The sequence below is a fragment of the Rhipicephalus microplus genome, chromosome 8 (assembly GCF_043290135.1).
Source record: "Rhipicephalus microplus isolate Deutch F79 chromosome 8, USDA_Rmic, whole genome shotgun sequence".
NCBI lineage: Eukaryota > Metazoa > Arthropoda > Arachnida > Ixodida > Ixodidae > Rhipicephalus > Rhipicephalus microplus.
The window spans coordinates 64,070,687-64,095,545 of NC_134707.1; the positions used below are offsets into that span (position 1 = coordinate 64,070,687).

At 46.3% G+C, this 24,859-nt stretch overlaps 1 protein-coding gene across 1 annotated transcript; it reads left to right on the forward strand.

Moving 5' to 3' along the window:
- Positions 1–346: 346 nt before the first annotated feature.
- LOC119165857 (uncharacterized) lies at positions 347–24,309 on the forward strand. The gene is made up of 12 exons (XM_037417883.2): positions 347–422; positions 1,166–1,312; positions 3,972–4,058; positions 5,574–5,642; positions 6,097–6,186; positions 7,616–7,749; positions 9,751–9,804; positions 10,289–10,324; positions 20,747–20,776; positions 22,664–22,687; positions 23,097–23,177; positions 24,013–24,309. The coding sequence occupies exons 1-12, from the start codon at positions 405–407 to the stop codon at positions 24,089–24,091; spliced, it is 849 nt and encodes a 282-aa protein (XP_037273780.2). The 5' UTR covers positions 347–404; the 3' UTR covers positions 24,092–24,309.
- Positions 24,310–24,859: the final 550 nt, after the last annotated feature.

Sequence of the window (24,859 nt, forward strand, 5' to 3'; positions counted from 1 at the left end):
AAGTATTATTACACCAGTTAATTGCCGCTTGTGAACCTTTCTCATGACCACGCATCTACATCTGAACGCCACTACGTATCTCCCATAAAAAATATTGGCGTACTTGAACGTATTTTTTCTTAATATATCAAAAGTGGTCCATACTACTAAACAACTCAGCTTTGTTAAAAATTTAATTTTAGTGTTAGATGCAGTGTTTTTTTTTCCAAATGGTCGCGTTGGATACGGATTCTTTTATTTATTTTTTACATTGCGCTAGATGCATTGCTCCGAACACGAGTTTCAGAACTTTCCAAACAGCTTGCCTAAGTAATGTCAAAATATTCTTTTTCCTTCTCAGAAAATGCAACAATACAACACCGCTGGTCAATTTGTCAACGAATCCGGACGTCACTATTGCTTCAATGACTTTGAAGACGCACGTGAGTTCATCATCGACGGCTCCTAAAAAACAAGAGCTCACGCCGAAAATTGCGCAGGTCTTATAGTACTCCCCGCCGGGTCTGGTGTTGAACATAGCCTTCTGCTTCGCTATTCACATTATCGCAGAACATGTGAACGAGCGTAACCATCCTAATTACTTAATTTTAACAGAACACTAACTGGGTATGCGTAAAAGGGGACCGAAGCAAAAGTCCATTCAACCTCAATCAAACTGTTCATTCATTAGTTTTTTGTGAGCCAACGGAGTAAATGTGCCACTTTATAGAATACTAAGACGCGTTCTTGGGCTAGTTGGTGCATTGACTAATATATATAAAGATGCCGTCTTTCAGTAATTATCGCAGCGACTTGCACTTTTTAGACAAGTTCTGATCACTGGTTGTCGTATACATCATTCTGTAACGACGATCACCAATGCGACTTGCGTATTCGCTTGAAGCTACCTAGAATGCGAACGTCCTTTCAATAAATCGGTTATTAGTTGGCACCAATTTTGTCGTTTGTTGTTCTGGTTCCTTCGTGCCTCGCGCATTACATTAGACATATTATCGAATACCAGGGCGCTCTAACTCTTTCTTTCGCTTTCTCTAAAATGGTGTCAAGATGTCACGCGGTGACACGCAGCAATATGAAGTTGAACGCACCGTTCATTGGCCCCTGGTCTAAAATGCATACCTATGTAACTCACTGCTAACACTGTCGCCAACCCGTCGAATTGCAGGGCTATCCCATGTACCTGAGGCTACTGGAAGAAAACAAGGCCCTGTCGCTGCCCAGCAGCCTTGCTCTGCCCAGTGGTCTCACCGTCAAGCTGAGCGACGCGAAAAACGCATTGGACGCGTTGAGCCCAAGGACGGCGTCCACCGCTGTGAGTGGGGGCATGATTTTTTCTATACCCCTAAAGTCAAATAACAATTTAAGTCAGAGAGGAAGCTCAATGAATGACAACGTCTAAAACGACAATGTCATCAACACCAGTGCCCCACTTACCCAGAAATTATTGTAAATGCACGAAAACACATGCACCGCGAGTAGCAGATATGCAAAACAATCCCGATGACGTCAGACTTACCGCCTACATTTAATTACTAGGAATCGAACTAGCTACACTAATTAAATAACTTTCCGTGCATCAAGAAACGTAATAAAATGATGCCTGTTCGGTTCTGTTTGATTCATGGAAAAAACAACAGCCGGACGTTACTATAGGGAGTAGTACGGGTGGTTCAAAAGTTCAATTTTCGCCTGGTTAAACAGGACAGGTCGTGTCATCTAGCAGGGCCCAGTCGAAACAAGCACGCCCGCAATTTTGAAGGCCATGGCTAAAAATTGTTCAATGGCCGTTGTTGCTGCTGTGGCTCCCACTCCTATCCCTCTGCTGGTACTATAGCGTCGGCAGCCGCGCATTAAAGCACAGCAACGTTGTGCACAGCAACAGTGACGTGACAGGTTCCGCTTAAAGCGGGTAATTTGAAGTGCGCTAACGCGATGCCGACCTCTGAAACGGGATTTTATTTCAGAATAAGCACAACCCTGGCACGAAAGTAGCACTACGGAGTTTTTGGATCGCTATTGCAGCAATCAAAATCGACGCAGTATTTGCCTCAAGTTTCCCTTTAAAGAAGCCCTGCAACACTTTTCCAAGTAATAATCGAATGGGTTCATTAGAGTAGTTTATTGCCTACCCAATTTTCAACATACGTCAAGTACCCACGGAGTTAAAGATCTGTCGCACGCCTTAGTTTAACAGAATAATAGAATGCAATAATAGAAGAGAAGTTTATTAGGATTGAGCTTAGACTACTTACGATGCGTGCCTGAGAATGAGCCCCCTCCCGTATAATTTGAACTAAACGTATTCTACATAATGCATCCAAACTTTTGACCTAGCTTTGCGCATTCTTTACCGTGATAATTTTTTGGAGGCAATCATAGACTTGTAGTGGCATGTGGGTGAAACTTTAGAAGGGGTTCTAATATTACAATATATCTAAGTAAAAAAAAACTGGTACCACAAACTTGCCCGACAACACCTCCCGCTGGCAAAAATGATCTACTATGTTCCAGATAAGATGCACCAGTGACCGCTGTACAGCGTATTTCTTTGTCTTCGTGGAATGGAAGAACACTCACTCCATGATAATAATTTTGATGCGAAAATTATAATGCGTAAGTTCCGCCTCGTTCACCTATCCACAGCTGGTTTAATATCAGGCTGACATATATAAGCCTCTGGTGGTAGAGACCGGTGTGACCAAAAAAGCAACTGGACAAGTGGCCCCATCGAAAGGGAGGCAGGTGTGTATTGCAAGGACGATGTCTGAAAGAGCAAATACCTTCTTTTCCTTACGCTAGGTCACCGGTTCCATCAGGTCGACCGATGACGCCAAGGTGAGGTTCCAACCACGACGTCATTTCTCACACTCATACACATCTTCCGAGAGACGCCCCTACAACCCGCTGTATTCAAAGTCCGCTAATTCACGTTCCTGTAGATTTGCCGTAGTGGTGTCGTACTTGCTAAAAAATTCGCTATCAAAGAAGGCTGTAAGACACCATGTGAAGAGGCATCGGTTGTCCAGATCATTCCCGTCCCCCATTACGTCTTGCCCTGCAATATTTTCGGAGTTATGGCAAGTAAAACCTCAGGCGTTACCTTTACCTAATATAGACCCTCAATTTTTACGAGAAAAAAAAACGTTCTCGCTGACACGGCCACATAATCAATACAAATGGAGGCCACTGGTGTTAATATCTATCAACACAACCACTGCTCCCGCCGAGCCTGAGCCACAGCTAAGCTGATATGTCAAATTTGTGACAATTCGTTGTCTGGATGAGTCTAATTCCAGCGATTGCTTTTAAAATTTGCCGACGTCTCTCCTGCATTTACGTGCGGCAGCAATCAGCTGACGTTAATGATCCTCAGGCCTCCCTTCGAAATATTTGTCCACCTCACATGGCTGTACACTGACATCACAATGAGCCTATCTTTGAGCAAGCGACGACGTCATGCAACGACGCGTCATGAGACGTCACGCTGTTAGGCTGCATCGTGACGTAATGGTGATATCTCGAAATCCAATATCTTGGACGATGGTTAGGAAGACGTCACACGCTCACGTCATAACGTGATTATGACTTTTTGCATTGATCGCTCTTCGCATTTGATGAGGCGTTTCGAGTTAAGGCCTTAATAGGGATAGCATAGTGACGCAAGTAGTTGAGGTGCCGCTCGTGATTCATCTAAGTATTTTCATACTTTTTGATGCTTTCACTTTTCATAAAATAATATCGTGTCAGCTCCCACCGGGAAATGATTTTTAACCTGCTGACTTCATGCTTTTTTTTTGCCGCTACAAGACTCGAAGATTAGTTTTCTTCTTTGAATGTTAGATTGTATTCGTGTTTTCTTTAAAGTTAGACGTGTCTAGCATACAGCGCCACTTTGCACATAACATTTTAAGCTATTATATTAACACTTTCTTATATGTTCTTCGCTTTATTTTGCCTTTGCATAACTGAAGAACGTGTCCGCAAGGTGGCGGGAAGGCTTTACGGCTCTTGCGAGTGACGATGCGTATAGAAAATCATTACAAGCGTCTATGAACAAGGTGAGTGAAGCGTGCCATTCTTGCATGGTTTTTGTCGGTACAGACGCACACAGTGAGTGAACGCGATGCGCCGTGAACGAAAAGAACGAGTTACAACACTATGTCAGTCAAGCCGTGATTGAGCCACAGCTTGGTTGTCCCTCTCTCCATGTCTTCTTATTTACCATCTTCCAGAGCGTGACGAGATTCTGTAGCAACTCACTCTGTGCAGCATCGTCTAATAAGTGATAGTGGCAGCGCTGCAGCTAAACAGAGTCCTAACATATTGTGATTATCAGGTTACAGCAGTAGGAAAATAGGCGACACAAGTGTCTCGCAGAAATGCATATTTCTGTGATGCATGCGTTCTCACCAACTAAAGGAATCATAAATAGCTTTTGAAACCTTGTATCTGGCTCTCTCACACAGTTGGTGCGCAAATAAAAATAAAAGTTTATGGCTGTCACCCTCGCTGCTTAGATAAAAGTTCACGCCTTTAAGATTTTTTTCTCATTGCTTCTTTCATTGTACCGCTTACATGATAGTCCTCGAAGTCGAAACTCTCCCGAAATGCTGTTAAGCGTTCTTTGTAAGTACTATAGCAAGAATCTCTTTCTATTTTGTTTCAAAAGAGGTCTCCGTGTATGTGGCATCATGGTGTAAAGGTGGGTCCGTGAACGCAATAGTTCGCGACGCTGATTGCACCCATCGTCAGGCTTATGTTACTACTTCCGCCTTTCTCGGTATAATTGTACGTTACGCACCGCTACTCGTTACGCCACGCCGTGTAGAACGCTGACCGCGAACCAACCTGCGAGACAGCGTATCGTAACCTGTCAAACGGCCACTCCCACGTGACCTACGATATCATTACGTCACGCGAAAACGAGAGTACAGCGAAACTATGGCACCGGTCGTGTTTTGGTGTTGTATTGTTCCACCACACACATCTGTATACACCCATTTCAAGAACCAAGTGTCTCCGTAGACAAACTTGAAGAAAGCAATGTTCCCCGTGAGCAAGCGATGTGTGGTGACATCGTGCTAAACAACAAACCTCCTGAAATACAAAAGTGAAACTATAGCCTTCTTCACGCCTACACGTGATGGGCTTTTTTCAGGGTAAATATAGCCTGCGCATGCGCGTGAGCGTGAACGAGGCACGCGCCAGGATCTTCGGCGACCAACCAAGCGACGCCTAGTGTCACAAACTAGCGTATGTTTTCCTCAAAGAAAGGCACGAATACAGGCCTCCCGGATTGCCTACCGGTTGGCGAAGAACCATTACGGAGGCCAGTTTTCTCAAGTTTACTTTTCGGCGATCTCAACTTTAAGTACTGTTCGGACCCAGAAAAAGCCCATTTCCGCGCCGTGTTTTAAGTGAACCATCCCATTTATACTCGAATAGTGAACGAACTGTAGGTCAAGGTAGAACATTAGAGCAAGGTGTGTCAGTGGTCATTTAGCGAACGTGGTCCTCATGCTTCGATTGCATTCTCTCTCTCTCTCTCTCTCTCTCTCATCCTCACAATAAAGGAGTACCTGGAGTACACGAAAGCCGCCATCGTTTCGCAGTTGAGCAATCTCAAGAGAATCACAACAGCGGTAAGATCATCACTATATTTTTGTACCGCAAGTCTGTACAGCACATCACACTTCGGTTATGCACACTTCCCCATTACTCGGTATTGTAAATCCGTGCCTTTCAAACGCAAGGACCTGCCTGCTTAGTAAAGGTACTTTTGTCAGCGAAAGGTATCCTAGATTCTAACTCACGTTCTCGCCAAGGCTCGATACATCTCGCCGTGTATTGCCAGGAGTTATCGCAAGCTACCAAAAGCTCATTAGTCCTGCTGTTTAAGCCTGTTCGTTAGCAGCTGCGTCACGCTAACGCCGTTCCTCCAATTCGATGAAGACCCGCACGACAATTACAAAGTACTCCGGCCTGCGTTTGTTTTTTTCCTGGTTTGCATTAATGTTCCGTTTTTTTTCTTGCGTGCATTGCCCGCAGCATTTGATTCTAAAATCTTCGTTCTTTGTTTCTCTCTTAATTCTGCAGGTTTTCACAAATCTCGGTGACTGCAAGCCCATCCGCCAGTTCTATATACAGTGCCTCGAAGCCTTCTGTGACGGTACCTTGTTATGCATGGTGAGGGGATGGTAACGCAAATACTTCTCGAAAGGATTTAGCCCGCTGCGAACGTGTAAAGTATTTTCACGGAGTTACTCCAAGAATATTCTTAGCAGATAAAACTATAAAATCTCAAACGAATCCTATAAAGAGGCGCTATTGACTTCGTTTTCAGAGATGCTTCGTTTCAAGTGGATCGAGTGTGAATCGTAGGTCGGCTATCTCACTCGTGAGTTGACTCGCTCGGACTCACTCAAACTCAGATCGATCCATGAGTCTGAGTGAGTCCGGGTCAATAATATTTTCGTGATTGTGTGGTTGACGTTTATTTATTTAATTTCCTGAAAATAAGAAGAAAAAAACGAAGCAAAAACAAAAGGCTGTAAGAGTCAGAGTTAGTCCAGCTGAAGAAGAAATTTCGTATGATTCAGTCTGAGTAAGTCCGGTTCAGAAAAATGTTTGTGAGTCTGAGTCCGAGCGAGTCCAAAGCTCGAAATATATTTCATGAGTGAGTTCGAGTGAGCTCCGCTAGTTTTGCCGACCTGTGGTGTGAATACGCGGCAGGAACGACGCACGCAAACTGCGACAGCGCGGGAAGCGGTAGAACGTATAATAGGGAAAGCACAGAGACATTCAGTTGAGAAACTTCGCGGGCATCGGCGAGCACCAAACCTCATCCGTGTTTCCGTCGGGAGGCAGAGTTATCTTCAACGCATGCAAACGCTTCCACAAAAGTCGCTTTCGCAGCTCTATTTAGAAGCGAAGCTCCTTGGGCTTCTACGATGTCCGTTGGCACATTTGTCGTAGCTTCCCGTCGGACAGAGGCACAGGTGTTACATATGTCGCACATAAAGCGTTCGTAGCGCGCATATAGGTTCAAAATAGACCGTTCGTCTGTCCGTCCTTCCGTGCATCCTTCCATCCATCCATCTGCCATCAATACGAGTCGGCGACGTCGACGTCGAAGTTATCGACCTTAGGACCATAACGTCTACGTTGTAGTGAATTTATAACGTGCATACGTTATAGTCCTAAGACCCATATCTTCTACGTTGAAGTGAATCTATGAAGTGAATGATGATGGAGCTCCTTCATCACCCACTTCATAGATTCACTTCAACGTAGACGTTATGGGCCTTAGGACCATAACGTCTACGTCGAAGTGAGTCTATAACGGTTTACGTTATAGCCCTGAGGCCCATAACTTCTACGTTGAAGTGAATCTATGAAGTGTATGATGATGGAGCTCCATTATTATTCACTTCATAGATTGCAGCAATTTTGTATCGGCAGACTGGTACGACTAAGCAGCTGCGTATGATGTTCTACGTTTACGTTATTTACTGACGCGTAACTGTCACTCACAGAATGCATACGCTGGCGGCTCTTTGTAAAATATTTTGACGAGCGCGTTTTTTTCATTGGCGACGTCCATTCATCCTTCCAGAACGGCATCTGGTTCTCGGTGTGGCTCGTTTGTGGCATGTTCACCACCCAAATCGCCGTTGGCCTAAAGCTCTCCAAGTACCTCATGAGGATGGATGACTACATGTACGAAGGCATCGAAGTCGAGGAGTCCGTGTAAGTTCACAGGCATGTCCGCATGGGCTGGTATAGAAGCACTCAATCGGTCGGGGTCTTCATCTTTCTTTAAAAACTATTTAACTATAGGCATTTTTAACGGAGAGCAGGATTGCCTCCTTTCTGGGCTGTTGGACGGGAGTACAAAAGCCAACGTCACAGCCTCGGTAGTGCATTTTCGGGCTTCACGCATGTTAACAACAGCCCAGAGAGAACTGTGGCGGCGCTCAAAGAGCCTTCGCTGACTAAGTGCATAAGCACCATTTAGAAATATTGGTTGATCACTAGAATTTGCCTCATGCAGTCTCTGGAGCGCTCCACCGAAAGAAAAGTCACCTTCATTACTGGACATGCTTAGGCAAATTTCAATGGTACAAGCAAACTGCAACGTCACGAGTTTACTGCACTTCCAGAGCAGGGAGATGAAGCGACCCTGACTATGTCAATCATTTGTTCGGCAGTTAGTTCGTCGCCGTTACTGCTGCAAAGCACGATGTTACCCTTAAGGTGCCGAGGTTTTTGTCCACTAATCTCTACACGAATTCTTGCCAATATTTAGCCGCGTTGTTTCTCCTCCAAAGCATGTAAGATGCTAGATACCTAATCATGCGCATCACTCGTTTTAGCTGCTTGTATTGACTAGGGGCTTAAAAAAAAGGAACGTACAATGAGGCTTGGGTGAATGGAACTCCTGCGTAAAAAGTGTGTCATCAGTTAACTTTATTTTGCAAAGTACCGTTTAATATATTTTTTTAGCTGAAAGCATTGCCACTTTCGACGAGTCGTTTTACGTTCCGTTTCCCGCCAGCCACGTCAAAGGTATGATTTTCCTTCGCTAGAAATGGACTTAAGCAAAAAATAATTTACACTGTGCTCTTGGCCTGAGGTTTCATTCCTTTAGGGCAAATATAGAGCATGAGTGATTTGAGAATAAATATATAATTAGAAATCATTTACAAGTAATTACTATAACACACATAAATTAACGCATCATTGCATTATTTTTGTTGCAATATTTTCATTTCATTTCATTTTATTTAGGGCAAAAACATAATATATCTAATGTCTTAAAATAAAGTTGCGTCGACTTGACACGTTTACAGACGATTCAATGGCAGCGTTTGAAAAGGCTGAATATGCAGTCACTAACAATGAATAGATCGAATTCCGTGGTCAAAACGGTTTCCTCGATCGCTATTTTCCTACTTTTGGGGGGAAGGAGTAGGACAGGTGCGGAACTCTGTGGACGTTCACTATGGTATCCACGCATGCTTCAAGTTCTCTTTGCCGACCCAATGCCTCCGGAACTGCTGGTGCCTCTATCTAGTCAGATGAACTTTCACAATTTATGAGTGCCACGTGAAGACCCATGGAATGGTTTATGTGGGGCAGACGGGGAGATTCATGAACGAGCACTTAATAGAGCGTTCTAATTCACTGGAAGATGACAGTGAGAAGTACCTGTCTGTTCATTGTGGCACATGTGCGCCAAAGTGCAAGGCCGTTTTAAGTACAGTACTAAGGTGCTAGGAAGAGCTAAGAGCCAAAGGGCAGGTGAACTTCTGGAAGCTTCCAGGATGGCTAGACATTGGCGGTCAGCGAGACATTGGCTGTCAGCGACAAGTGGTATTGGCGACACATCGGTGTATCTTTCCAGAAAAGAGGGCTTTTTCTTATGCAGATAGGAGTCTCGCGGGTGTAGTCCACTTTCGTTGCGTGGTTGTGATTGTCATTGTGCACGCGCATTGTTGCAGAAGGCCAGTTTATGTGATTTCAATAAATGTGTGGGTCTGCGTTCGCCCTGTATTCTTCTATACTGATGTCTCGTCTCTAACGCAGTTGAAGTTTTCAAAATGTCTTGCCAACTAGACCCCCCACCCAATATACGTTTCTCGACCACATAAGGAGTTCACACAAGCTCGTGCTGACGCTTAGCAAAACGCAAGATAGCCTGTGTATGCACACCAGTTAACGGTGGCGCTGTTCCGTTGTCTTTTCCAGAGAAAGTCCGCCGGATGACAAGTCTTCCGGATTTAGCGTGAGCTACGCACCAAGGTGGGTCTCTTCATGTGAAACCTTTGTCAAAATACTTGTAGCGGTCACTTCTAGGACCTTTGCATAACCACGATCCTTCTCTCTGGTCACTTGGTTCAAGTACACTAAGTAAGGAAGCGTGTAAGGCAGTTCCAGCAGTAGCGTCTATAAGGCGTCTATAAACCAGACGCAAAGACTATTTTCAAAGTTTTGTATCCTGTCCTCTTCACGTTATTGCTATCAGCCAAGATCAATTTTGTTCAGCACGTGCCGTTCGCATTCACGAATGAAGCTGCCAGACACTTGAACGTATCACTCCGGGATGCTCTGGCCCGAAGTTGTGGCGAATTTCTCGTTTGAAAACACCAGTGCCTATTGTCTCAGTAAACAGATTCAACTGGTTTAAACTGAATGTTTTCTCAAATTACCACACTATTTTTAAGGTAAACTCTTGTCCTTTTGAACTATCATGTGAAAAATTGTTTTTCTGTTTTTTTTACTACAGCGGCATGAAAGCACCCACTGGGCAGTATAGGTGGAGGTTAGTACATACTCTGCTTCACTCCTTATAATATTTTCTCGTTTGTTCTTCCGCAAGTTTTACATTAAATAGCAGAGGCAATCGTGACATGCAACACCACAGTCTCCAAGCCTCGATTCTCCAAGTGCTTCATAAAGTTTATTACGCTAGAGAAAGAGAGAAAGAGAAAGCTCTTTGCTGAAAATCAGAATGATAAACCAGCGTATACATGATGGCTTTGTACTCTTTAGTGATTCGACAGTTGGACAAACCTATGAATGTTTCCGTAACGCCACACTATAGTCACTGACGGAGGTGCTACAGTAGATCAACTTGAAATTTGCTCACTGCTTACGATCTCGTTTGAAGAAATGTCGATTATGTATTTGCAATTGTGCGCTGAGCATCAAAAAGTCAGCTGAATACTATGAACACACTAAAGTCGCGTTTTTGTTTTCAATTTACCGTTGAAATGAGTAATTGCCCTCGGACGAGCATGGAAATTCAGGAACACCCTAGTGCACTCGCAGAACACACTCACTGATGTTGTAAGCCAATGAAACCCCACTTGCTTCTGTCTCTGGGGGTGCATTTCTGAATTACGTTTTCCTTGCATCAAGTCATTCACTTGTAAGGCAAACGACAGCGTTCCAAAAACCTAGCTCTGAAGTATACAGTATGCGAAGCTTTCGAAAACTCACTGTGATCGTCGCATATCCTCGCCACGAGACGTCTGTCACAACTTTAGTCCTCTAGTAATGTAACGAGAAACGATATTGCTTGTGTGCAGAAGGCACGCTGCGCCTATTTTTTTTTTAGATGCGAAGCATCCTATGGTCGAGGGTCGAGTTCAATCCAGTGTGCGGCGTTTATATATTACACCGTGGGCGTGACCACGCTTTCCACGCGTGCGCTTCCCCTGCTCCTCTTCTCTCTCTCGCCCCCCCCTCTCTCGTTTAACAACGCTGAAACAGGCAGCGTCTGCTAGGCAGTCTCTTCGTTGAAAAAAATCCCAGCATATCCACGGGGTGAATGATGATGAGTGGGGCGAAGATTCGGAGGGTTCTATCGGGAAACCGTGAATTATCCATTCGTTTGTCTCAGTTTGTCTGTCTTTCCACTTGTGTCCATCTGTCCGTCCATCTGTTCATCCATCCACCTGTCGGTCCATCTCTCCACCTGCCTGCCTGCCTGCCTGCCTGCCTGCCTGCCTGCCTGCCTGCCTGCCTGTCTGTCTGTCTGCCTGCCTGCCTGCCTGCCTGCCTGCCTGCCTGCCTGCCTGTCTGTCTGTCCATCCGTCCATTCGTTCGCACCTGCTGAGTGAGTCATCGAACTAGGTGGTCACGTACTAACGACGAGCTAGGAGGAACAGACCCCCAGCTTTAGAAGCTTGGTCCATGAAAACCAACTGCTCGCGCTGTACAACCGTTCACTGGCCCTACTGTATATATAGGCACTGGAACTCGGCCCCTGCAAGTATAGTGCCAGTGGTAGATTTCTCCTGTCCGTTGTCGAACGGTAGGAGTAACAACACAATCCGCCGGCTTGAATCACTGTTTGCTGCGTCATGTGTATGCAGCTTTAGTGGAACATGGGGTAATTTTTTGTTTTCATTCAAGCTATATGAAATCAGACGTCTACCAAGTCTGGGCTGCATGCACTTGAGCAAAATGCCGCGAGGATAGCCGTATTCTTTAAACATGACATGATTATTTCACAGGACGAACGCAGTCAATACTCGCATTATCGAAACGTTTGCAATAACACACTGTGCTGCTGGTCAAAGGCAAGCTCATCACTTTTAGAGGCAAAGCTCCTTATAACGGCACCCGTTCGTCCCTCGTAGCCGTTGTAGTGTGTAACAAGTATAACATTTTGATCTCCTAGGTGGTGCCGGTGAGAGATTTCTTCTGTGCGTTGTAAAACAATAAAGATAGTGCTCAATGAGCATGTCAATGGCTGTTAAGTGGGAATGAGAGACAGGGGCATTCGGCTTTTAGTTAATGCGCTCGCTGCGATCCCCATTCGCAGCCATTGGCATGTACATTGAGCCCTATCTGACAGGAAAAGGTTGCTACGTTATACTCGCTTGCGTAACCTCCTTGGTTTTAGAAAGGATTAGCGAGCGTTGGGCAGCAGTGCCATGAATACAGTAAACTAGTATATACCATAAACTTGAGGTGGTTGAAGGTGGGAAGTAGACCCGAAGCGCAAGCCGTAAGAAAGTGTTCATGTGCCACCTCTCGTTTAGTCCTTGGAATGTCCGCTGGATGGCGGTGTTTCTATATGAGTGCGGGACAACATCTTTAATGTTTCCGCACTAAAGGTTCTACAACGACTGCCCCTGAATCGGGGCACACACACAGTTTTCTTGCTTATTTCGGGCGAGAGTGTTCTTATCGCTGGCGCTCGTGTTTGGAGGCATAGAGCCGCGGCGCGCAGGCGCAGAAGCGGCGCCGACCCGTTTTGCCAAACTACCCCCCCCCCCCCCACGCAGATAGGAGCCGTCAGGGTTGAAGACGTTTGGGGACCCGCACCTGGCGTCCAAGGCGGGTGGTGTAGGGTGCGAGCCTAGGTGTTGCGGGCTGTCGTCGGCGAACTACAGGAGGCATGCGGGGGTTGGTAGGCTCCTGGCAAAGGATGTGTGATGGCTATAGGCGGTCGATGGAAACGCGTACATCCTTTCCACTGATTTGCAGGGTAAATGTTTTGTCGTCGCGACAGGTGACTTTGTAAGGCCCGGAGTAAGGCGGCTGGAAAGGTGCACGTACGGTGTCGTCGCGGAGGAAGGCATGCGAGCATGTTGCCAGGTCCTTAAACACGAACGAGGTCGGCTTGGTGTGGCGAGCCGCTGGTGAGGGTGACAGCGCACCTATTGTGCGACGGCGCCGACGGCGTCGAGCGACGAAGTCTGCAGGGTCCGAGCTGGTTACAACAGAGGTCGGAGTGGAGAGGAGTTCTCCAGGTAGGCGAAGCGACTCCCCGTAGACGAGTTCCGCGGGCGTGGCTTGAATGTCTGGCTTGAAAGTTGCGCGCAGACCGAGAGCGACTGCGGGGAGAGCTTCGAGCCTGGTTGAGTGAGGAATATATGATGAAAAGATGCGATGGCGGTACTTAGAGTGTTGAATAGATGGATGGATGAACGGACACACAGACAGGTGCATGAATGGACGCATGAACAGACTCAAAGGCGGATGCATGTACGAACGCAGGGACGGACGCACGAACAGACGCACGCACGGACGGGCGGACGGACGCATGGACGGTCACACAGACGGACGCATAGCGTTCAGAAGTTCACTGTCGTAATTGCACGTTCTCGACACTTCGTGTCTGTCGTAACAACATCCCCCCAGTAGAATGTCATTACAGCCCGCGGAACCACATCCGTGCATAATGCGATCTTTTAGAGCGCAGCTCTGAGGCGCTCGTTCCTGCGTTGAGCGGCGGTACCATAGGCGGCGGCGGCATAACCGATAAAGCGAACGAGGAAGAAAGCAAACACGAAGTACAAAAATATGAAGAGCCGCTTGCCTCTAACCTCGTATTCTTTCACCGCCGGTCAGGCACGCTGGCCGATCGGTCGGAACTCGTGCGCACGCAGGGCTGGCCTGTGCAGCGCGGCTGGCTTCGCTTGACGTACGGAGCTGTGGGCGTTTTAGGGGCGAAGCTACTTAGGCCCTGGTTCGTTCCCTTCTCTGTAGTAGTAGTAGTAGCCACCTCTAGTTTGAGTTGCTCAATAGGTAGCATTGCGTGTATATGTCCATCCGTCCGCGCGTTCGTCTGTCTGTCCGTCGGTTCTACCATCTGCTGTCCATGCTTCCGTCCATCCGTGCGTCCATCCGTGCTTCTGTTCGTCCATGCTTCTGTCCGTCCGTGCGTTCATCCATGCGGACTCACGGACGAACAGACAACCCTTCACCCCACTCATCATCATTCACTCTGTGGATACGCTGCGATTTTTCATTTGGTTCACGACGCCTGCAATGCAGAGAGTGGTGTGCGTACCCCTCGAGCGCTGTTGGGGCGTCGCTTGGTGGCGGACGCCGTGGAAAACGCCGAATGCCCGACATAGGACAACTAAAGCATTCGCATTTAAAATATACCAACACGCTTGATAAAGACGCGTCCAAGTGCGTTTATGACTATTGCATGAACTATACGTCAGACTATTTTTGTGTTCTCATTGATTGTTCGATTAGGTCACTATAATTAGCTAACTTTGAACCAACGAAGCTGGGCAAAAATTTTCGCTGAGAAAGTTGTTTATGGGTTTCGAAAAAGTCGTATTAGGAAGTTTCCAGCTTCCTATTATGTATTGGTGTTTTTCTGCTGAATAGTACTCGCGATGTCCTGCTCGTCAGTCTTGGGGAGTCCGGGTGCCAGTGTCGGAACTTGAAGGCGGTTTCATTTGTAAAGTGCTACGATGTCTCCAAAGAATGTTACCGTATTAGGTCCTGGATTGTCAGTCGATGAATGGCGAGGCGGGATGCTATATTGACATGATGTAGTTCATGTTATTAACTACATCACTAAATATATACACGGTGAAAGACAGAAAGCGTGAGCCTGCGAAATGCACATGACTCTGCGCAATGCATACTCTGGCCTTTTTAACTCTTAAATATCAGACAAGTGTTCGATTTGTTCTTGGGCATCCTTCGACGAGTTTTCTATTCGCGGTCTTCAATATTACTATCCTCAAAACCCTAGCACATCGAAGTGTTTAGTTTCGATGGACATTGTAAAATTAACGAATAGGTGTCTGAATACATTTTTGTATAGCCACTGCGATCGGTTTTGAGGTCCTCGGCCGCAGATATGTCAATTCTAGAGCCAGCGCAGACCGTACAAAAGGTAATAAAGAGAACAAAGACATCCCTTTCTTGTCAATTGTTTTGCTGGTTGTTGAATATTGATTACCAACTATCCCATTCTCAAACCTTGCCTGTTTGATACCGGTTGCGGTGGTCACATTTCAGCGGAAGCGAAATGCTAACGGCGTTACGAGAGTCAGAAGCACGTTTGTGTACCCCGTGTGATGGAAATTTACAGAGCCCTCCCCTATACGACATGCCTCATGCCAGGCGTGTAGGAACAAATTATTTCAGGAGGGTCACCTCCTTGAAAATGGACGATTTTCACTCTGTATATAAGCCATGGCGAAAAAAACTTCGGGGGAGGGGCGGTGTACGCTATGGCCTCGTGATCATGTCGTGGTCTTGGCTCTTAAGACTGCAGAAATTATTTTTTGTCCATTTCAGTGTTAAACGAAATCTGGAAGCTATTGAAATTATGAAGTCATATTGCTCTGTTCATGAGATCTATGCTGCATATAGGCACCGCACACTGACCAGAAGGAGCTGCGTTGCTCACACTGCCCCGTCTCAAAGTTTCTGACATTCGCCGTTAGGGGCACGCAGAAAAGAGACGCGTGCTCGCGTCCCCAATGTATCCCGGGCACAATCCGCCGACAGATACTCTAGGCTAGGACATCTCCGGGAGGCCAAGAACGCACTTCGTGAAAGATGGAAGAAACAAAAGCTGAACCGGCGGCTCAGAGCCAAGATATCCCAACTCAACAAGGACATAGAACAACATGCCAAGAAACTCGCTGCGCAGCAATGGGATGAGGTCAGTAACGAAACAGACGGCAAAATGCTCAAAGGAAGCAAATGGGCCCTAATCAAGCATCTGTTTACTGACAGCACCAAATCACCCAAAAGCAGCACCCGGTTTAGGAATTGACAGACTCGTCTACATGAACACCTCAGAAGGCTGCGGTCTACAAACCTTTGCTGACAAATTGGTCGACACATACTTACCACTCGAAGGCAAATCTATTCCGTCGGACAACCCCACATCTGAATATCAAGGAACCCCACACTCATCCTTGGATAGACCTTTTGAAGCTGCGGAGATCGTTTATGCCTTGCGGGACCTCAATGGACGGTCGGCGCCCGGCCCAGACGGAATCTCAAACAAGCTTCTTAGAAACCTTGACAACGCAGCAATATATGTATTTACAGAAAAGATAAATCAAGTATGGTCTGATGGCAATGTCCCCGAGGGGTGGAGAACGGCTAAGGTCGTACTCATACCCACACCGGGAAAGCCCCTGGGACCAGAAAAGTTGCGCCCGATATCACTTACATCATGCCTTAGGAAATCGGCAGAACATGTAATTCATAATCGAATGAGCGGACTCATTGAGGACGACGGTCTCTTGCGCCTCAACATGGTGGGCTTCCAGAAATCCCTGTCAACACAAGACGCTATGCTTCTCATCAAGAGGGCCATACTCGATTACACGTCTCTAGACATCAAAGGGATGTTGGCGCTCGATATGATAAAAGCCTTCGACACACTGAAGCATGGGCATATTCTTAATGAAGTTTCCAAGTTGAGCTTCGGTGAAAACTTTTACAACTTTGTCAAGTTTTTTTTTGGCAGATCGGAAAGCTACAATCAGCATCGGCCCAATCAAGAACAAAAAGTACACACTGGGTAACGTTGATACACCACAAGAATCAGTGTTGTCCCCTCTTTTATTCAACATTGCAATGCACAACCTGTCCCAGCGGCTCACCGACGTTCCGGGCATTGATCATGTAATATACGCAGACGACATCACCATATGGTCTGCGGAGGGCCCTCTCGGGAAGCTGGACGGCAATGTACAACGAGCACTCGCTGTCACGGAGGATTTTCTGACGAGCACGGGGATGCAGCTATCTCCTGATAAGTCATAACTCCTCCTGAACAAGCGTTTTCCGAGGCAGGGGCTGCAGATTTATGGGCAGCCTATTAGTCTGCTTCACATCTGTGAATCAGTTCAAGTTCTAGGCATGACAATTGGAAAGTACCTTAACAAGAACACCAAGGCAATCAGACGTCTCGAGAAGAGCGCTCACAGCCTCAGTAGGGTCATCTCCAGAGTTGCCGGCAAGAGAGAGGGGCTGAAGGAGGATAATCTCATGAAAGCCTTCGATGCGTTTCTCCTCAGCACTTTATTTACGCCGCACCATTCCTAAAACTGACAAAGAAGGAACTTAGTAAGATTGGCGCCCTTATCAGGACGGCGCTAAAGTGGGTCCTAAATCTTCCAAAAAGCAAAAACACGGAGTGGTTCTTACAAATCGGACTGCATAACACAGCAACGGAGCTCTTTGAAGCTCAACGAACAGCGCAGCTATGCAGATTATCACTTACCAAAGCGGGCACCAGGATCCTCTCAGAAGCCGGGCTACAACCCCTCTTCATGCCACCAGAAAAACAGAGTATATCTGCTGAGATAAGATGGGCCATATGTGTCGACCTGGACCCTAGGAACATCTATCCGGTGCACAACGAAGGGCGCCGACGAGCAAGAACCGAGGCCATCATGAGGAAGATTGGGCGCTCAAGCTCAGCTGCCCTCTTTGTCGATGCAGCCCAATACTGGAAGAAGGATGCGTATGTCGTCACTGTTTTTAACGAGAAAGGATGCCTAGTAAACGCTTCCACGGCGATCACCAGATTCACTCACGAAGCCGAGGAACTCGCAAATGCGATCGCCCTTCACGAACGAAGAAGGGATGTCACCATCTTTTCGGACTAAAGAACAGCCGTCTGGTCATTCTCATCTTGCTTCGTCTCTACTACGGCTGCTCGCATCACGAATAAGGTACCTACTTATGAAAATGAAGTGGAAGTTCCCCTGACAAAAAGTTCTCCGGCCCATATGGGTAATCTCTCGTCTTGCCGTATCGGCAAACGAGAGGGCTCACCAGCTAGCGCGCAAACTACCTACCCGCGTTGGTGAGCGACCCTCTCAGAGGGTTAGTGAGCAGGGATGTATGGACTTCGAGGATCCATTGATTACATTTCACGAGATCAGCAAAGCTCGATACTAGGGCGCAGAATTTTCCCTCTTCCGCACACTAAATTGAATAAAGGACAAGCAGTTACACTTCGGCAACTACCCATGCAAACGTACATCACACCCACCATGCTGCACAAGACTCGACCCTGATTTTTCATTTTTCATCCCACTGCCCGCACTGTCATCACGAGTACTGTAATTTCGAACACATGCTCTGGTTGCGCCCCTTTAACTCGGGGTCGCAACTACCGGACCAAACCTCTTGGAAGGCCGCCGCCCGCATCACGGAACTCGACAACCAACTCCTGGCCCTCCAGAGGGCCCGGGACATCGCCGAGAGACTCCACCTCTCGGCACCATCCTGGGCGGAGCCACCTGGCTGAGCTAGCGGGGCCTCCGGTCCCGTCTAGTCTCTGCCGCCTTTGGACCAAATTAAAGTTCTCACTCACTCACTGCAGGGCGCGAGACGCACGTGCCGCGTTGCATTTTCACCGATGCCGTCTCAAAGCTCCTTTTTTTATCCACTAGGCTATGTAATCTGGCGCTGCGGTCAGACAGCAAAACTCAACTGAACGGCGGCGTTCCACTAGTAAAAAAGTACACGCCCTTACGCACGATACATTCTCGAACGCACATACAAAAAAATCAACAATTGCAAAAGGTAGGACGCCTTCAGATTTTCAACATGCATCACATACGACGCATAAAACGTTTTAAGGTTAAGAAGAGCGCGCGTTTTTTTTTCTCTCTGACGCCCATTTTAAATATGGTACCTAAAGTAGCTAAATATACTGCCAATTGTGCCTAAATACAGTTCATATAGTGACGCGTCCTAATAACTATTATTGCGTCCCGCATCCCTTCATGTTGACGTCTTTGCCAGTTTCGTTGTTTCTTGCTCGCACATACCAACTTGACTGACTAAATTTTTTGGATAAATGTGCCTTCAACATAACCCTCGTGGTTTCGTTTCTTTTGCTCAGGCGACCTGTGAGGGACCCGTAAGTATACGACCGTGACTGACTCAATCTTGTCGAGCTTTTTTTATCGCCACCTTGCCTCAATACGACTCTACTGCCCACGATAGAGCAAATAATTTAAAGAAAATGGAATCAGCCTGTCCATCCACCATCTTTTATACGGACGACACTGTTACGTACCTTACCTGGCTAATAGGTTGCTGCGCTGCGTCTTACCTAAACGTTGCAGGAAGATTCATTATTAACGTATCAGCTTTGTGTGCATCCATGCAAGTTTCTTGAAATATATGGCTTGCTTTTCTTTCAGCGAGGGAAAGTTCCTGTAAGCCACTGCTCTTTTTCCCATCTTCATCTTCTTTTAATCTAGAATTACACCGCTTTTTCATCAGAACTTCTTGCTAGGCTTGTTGAAGATACTTGGCACAACTGTGAGAGGTTCGTTCTTGAGTGGATGCATGGTTGAATGTGAGCGTGTTTGATTGAGGAAGTTCGAAGTTGCGCGCGCCAAGTACCTTGGTTATGGCATCACTTTCTGCAAGTGACACATACATTTCTTTAGTTCAAGTTGCAACCAAGGAGGAATAAAAAAATTGCTGGAATGGAAATGATTGCGCAGAAGTGAAGCCGTTCCTCTGGAAAGATGGCGGCTGTGGCGGCCATCTTACTAGGGGCATGATAAAGTATCGCCGTTCAGTGATTAAAAACAAAGCGTTTTCCTCGCACGTCCAACGAGTTTAATGTGGGAACTTTTTCGGGCCACATAGTGCTCCAAGTGCGTCTTAATGTTACTAAGTTTCCGTAGTGAGCCTCTAATTGGAGGCGAAGTTCTTTGAAGATTCAGTCATCCATACTTGTTTCTGTGTGTTATTTCGTCGGGAACAGCTATCCTTTAATATAGAACTAACGTAGCATTTACATAATGTATCAAAGCCACTTGATCTTTAAAAGGGCACTATCAGAAAAGAGCATGTTTCCGCCATCTTGGCAGTGGCAACAAGTGGCTTCACTTCTGCTGGCAAGCCATCGCTAGAGCTTCCACTCCAGCAATTTTTTTTTAATCCTCCTTGGTTGCAACCAACAGAATTGTACAAAAGAGAACAACTTTCACGACACGAGCCTTTGCCCTGTGGGCTGTCATCTTCTTCTCTTTCTCATGGTTATTTTATTCTCCGCTTTGGCAATAAAAATGTATGCGATTCAGCACCAACTCGCCCAACAGCAAGTTCCACAGACGTGTTAATGCAGCCGCTAACAAATGCATCGTGATACCATCAGAGTTCTTCAGTCATACAAGGCCCTGAACACCACTTGCAGTTCTGTGCTCGCATACTGTGCCACGGCACCAGTGAGACGTGGCCCATGTGTTATATATAGTTGACTTTCGTAGTTTTCTTTTATGAGTTCACGCTTTTCGCCAATCACGGGTCTCCTTGAATGTGGTGTTGCGGGCACACTCAAATGGGGAAGGAAGTTTTGCGTATACGAAAAATGACAGAGGAACTGACTATTCTTACTCCGAACTGTGAACATGTCCGGCATGGCTCCACAAGTCCCGGAACACAGGTTTCCGTAAATTGACACGTTTCATTGCCGTTTCAGGAAATTCGAGGAAAACCCCTACCACATGCCGTAAGAAAAAAATTTTTGATTATTTGATTATTATAGATGCAGCCAAGGTTAAGAAAATGAACATTACAGCCCCGCTAAGCTCGCTTAAGGGCGGGGTTAAAATCTCGGCCACAGTAATCCCATCTCGATGGGGGTGAAATACGAGAACGTTCTTGCAGTACTTTTATTAAGGCACAACCTAAAGAACCACTGGTGGTAAAAAATAACCCAGTAGTCCCCATTGTAGCGTGATTCGCAATGATGAGCATTTTTCCTATTTATTATAAATTTGCAATTTATACTGTTCAGCGTTCATGATACTGCCATCACTAGCATGTCACGGGATCGAATTCCGGCTGTACTTTCGATGAAAGCGAAAATGCTTCAGGATCATGAGCTTAAAGTTTGTGGTGTACACGTATCCCGAAGGAGTACGGCCACCAGCGTGGGTCCGGTCTTAGCGAGCCGCAGGGCACGCGTCAACCGTCGCCATGGCGGGAAACACGATACTGCTCAAAGTCGCAACACTTTATTGTGGCAACACCAAACGCAGTACAGCCCGTTGCAAAAAGGCGCGGCGGGAAAGCAAGTAGGCTTATCCACGCCACGGGCACAAAGTACTACACAGGGTGCCACGAGCACGTCTCCGCGGTAAAGGTAATCCACGGAGACACCGGGACAAAGGGGGCCCGGTTGCTCGAGCGAGGGCAAAGGCGCTCGCGTTGGCTTCGAAGGGAGACGGGTCGGCGTAGCTAGGCCACGCACTAGGACACCGTACTGCCCTTCGGCCGTGAGTACGCAGCGGGGCAACAAAAGGTGAGCGTTCGCATCGGGCGCGAGGCGCCGTCAGCGAAGTCCGACGAGCCCCGAGCGACGAGACTCGACGGACAGAAAAGAATGCGTGGCTCACCGTTTGAAGTCCCGGACTGTACTCCCCGCTCCCGACGCAGCGCGCGAAAACCTCTCGGGGGTCCCTGCGCACGGCGCCACAGTCAACATCCGCTACCGGGTGAGGGAGTTAAACATCACTCCGCCCTTCCCAGCGCGGCTGACGGCAAAGGAGGGCAGACATGTCGGGACATGAGAATGACAGAAAAGGCGGCAAAGCCGACGCAAAGGCAGCGGGCCAGCCTCAATTCCCACAAGTTCCGAGCACGTTAAAGAACCGCAGGTGGTCAAAATTGCCGGAGCCCTCCACTACAGCGTCTCTCATAATGGCATAGTGCTTTTGAGACGTTAAACGCCGACTATTATTATTAAGACACTGCAATGGGCCTTGACATGAATGATCTAGACTGTTTCCAGAACTAAAAACACTGCGCTAACAACAACGGACGGTGATCTTAGCTAAATTTACGGAGATCTACAGAACCCCCAACAGCCAAAATACGAAAATACAATCAAATTTGTGACGTCCCACTGACAATCTAGCACTAAAGGCCAATACTCAAATAGTGAAACTTACATTAGTGTTTTCATTATAGTAGCTTATGTCAGCTAAAGTGACGGAAGCATCTTTTGCAATAAGACAATTAATAACTTATCACCACGACGATTCACTGTTTTCGATTGCTGTGGTTGAGAGTGCAGCTTGGTCACCCCGTCCACGTTCCTTTTATCTCTCTTTCGAACTGTTTATCACACGAGTGGGGACCATAGCCGAGACGATTCGGCATTAAGAAACACCTGGTCGCCTAATAAAAAGCGGTCAGCTGACGCATAATCTTCGATTTTTTTGTTGTCCTCGCCACGGTTACCGCTACCTTCAGTATGTAAGAGTTGCAGAAAAGACAAGTCGATTTTTTTTGATGACTTACAATATTTCTCAGGCGCGTGTGTGCTTGCAATAAACTTCAAGGTACGCTCAGATAAGCTGAAAATGGATACCGTTTCTTTTTCTGCTTACAGAAAGGAATTGGAAGGATCCGCAACGTAAGAATCTTCACTCAGTAATATTCTACTCAACATAACTCAGAATTGTAAGATCGTAAAATACTATCATGAAATCAGTCCGTCGTAAAATTCCGTAGCAAGCAGCAACCATATTGATCTGGCCCCAACAAAAACATTATCAGGCAATGACGAACTGCGACGATTATTTCATAAAACAAGATGCAAATAATGTATTGCCATATCTGCGTCAACTGTAGTGTGTAGAGATTATACAAATAGTTTGTATTCCAGCGAAATTTAGTGCAGAAGATTAAGAACATAGCACATGCAAACCATGTTTTTGCATCGACGATTAAGGTATCATCAAGAAAATGGCCAGATATAATAATCACTTCATAGGTTGTCATATTTGCCTCTTGTAGGTCTAACGAAGTTCGTACTTTTCCAGAGCATGTGACAGCAATGATTCGGCTTTAGACATCAGAAGATGGGCTGTGGACAGGACAAAACCTTTCATTATCGATTCCATGTAAGTTCTAAACTCACGTAATTCTCACGAGACTTCTTCTTTACTTTTAGTTTCCGATTGTTCGATGTGCGTTAAATAGTTCCATTTTCGCTTACGTTTGACGCTTGTAACTGTAGAGGGCGTGCACATGTACAAACTTCAAATTTCGGGGGAGGGGATGCTGTAGCAGAAATCGTCCTAACTGAAAGCGCACATATAGTGCTGATTATGTCGAGATAATTGCACTAACCAGATACATACGTCAAATTAAATTTCAGACACAATCTGACCATGTCGTACTATATATGGGTAGCTTATTTATCATGGCAAAGTCGCACCAGTGAACGCGCGAAACTTTGCGAACGGTACGATCTCTCTCTCTCTCTCTCTCTCTCTGTGTGTGTGTGTGTGTGTGTGTGGGTGTGTGTGTGTGTGTGTGTGTGTGTGTGTGTGTGTGTGTGTGTGTGTGTGTGTGTGTGTGTGTGTGTGTGTGTGTGTGTGTGTGTGTGTGTGTGTGTGTGTGTGTGTGTGTGTGTGTGTGTGTGTGTGTGTGTGTGTGTGTGCGCGCGCGCGCGCGCGTGCACCATTTTCAGCTTTTCATTAAAACATTTATACATCTCTATATCTTTGCCTAGTGGACTATATACAATAAAGAAAAATTAAACGCTCAACCTGGTACGTTCTATAAACCGTAATATGTGAAAAACTATAATATGTTTTGCAAGTGAATATTTAACGGGGGAAAAAATAACTTCTGTTTCCGTACTGTTTGGCGCAGTACACTGAGGTCTGTTCTTTTTTTAAGATTTTTGGCGCAGCATCGCAATATAACGGGTATACATGTGTGAACTCGCAGTGCCGATGAAGTCAAGAAGGCAAAGGAGACCCGTGCAAAGGGCCAGCACCATCATCCAGCTCCCGGGGACGCGTCCTAATTGGCTGCACGGCGCACAACGCTTCCACCAAGCGCCACCTAGGCGTCTAAGGGGGAGCGACATTATATTGCGGTATTCTTGCGTTGATATCCACTGCCGATGTAGGAAATCGTACTGCACGCTTTTCACAATTTTCAGAATTTGTCTGTATCTACTGCACTAATATTTGTTGCGCAGAAAAAAGTGAAAACAATACAAACGCGTTGGCTTACATGCTGTTAAATCTAAGCGAGTTTTGCTTTGTGTTCTGAGCTTTGTCTCTTCATATTCCCGATTAGGGATAGTGTACAACTTTCCTCTCTTAGTTTTCATTGTATCCCGAACATGTTCCCACTAGATGATGATATGCCCACAGAAACATATTTTTTAATTTATTTTTCTTACTTTCGGTACATTCCCTTTCTAAATGCCATTCCCTTTTCTGAAAAATGATCACGCAACAATAAAAAAATGCCAGGCCTGCGCGGAAGGCGCAGCACCATCGCAAGAAAAGCTAGAAGAGTAGCCTTTCAGAGGCTTTTCTAAACACTCATTGGATAACTGCCGCAAGCACACTTGCAGCATTTGCTATGCTATTTTTCGTCATTCTTCTGAGAAAGCATTGTATCCGCTAAACACTTGCAAAGAATTTTGTGCCAATTGTTCATGCAGTGGCTGACGATGATGAACAATTACGCCCGAGGTGGGTATGTGCCACAGTTCATAGGCACCACAGTTAATTTAAAAAAGCAAGGTACTGTCCCATTTATGGCCTATCCCCCTAGGAGG

Bases quoted from the DNA above. Each gene is read 5' to 3' on its own strand.
- LOC119165857 (XM_037417883.2), top strand. The intron at 6,187-7,615 runs GTGAGGGGATGG...TCATCCTTCCAG, and splicing joins ACGGTACCTTGTTATGCATG to AACGGCATCTGGTTCTCGGT. The intron at 7,750-9,750 runs GTAAGTTCACAG...TGTCTTTTCCAG, and splicing joins ATCGAAGTCGAGGAGTCCGT to AGAAAGTCCGCCGGATGACA.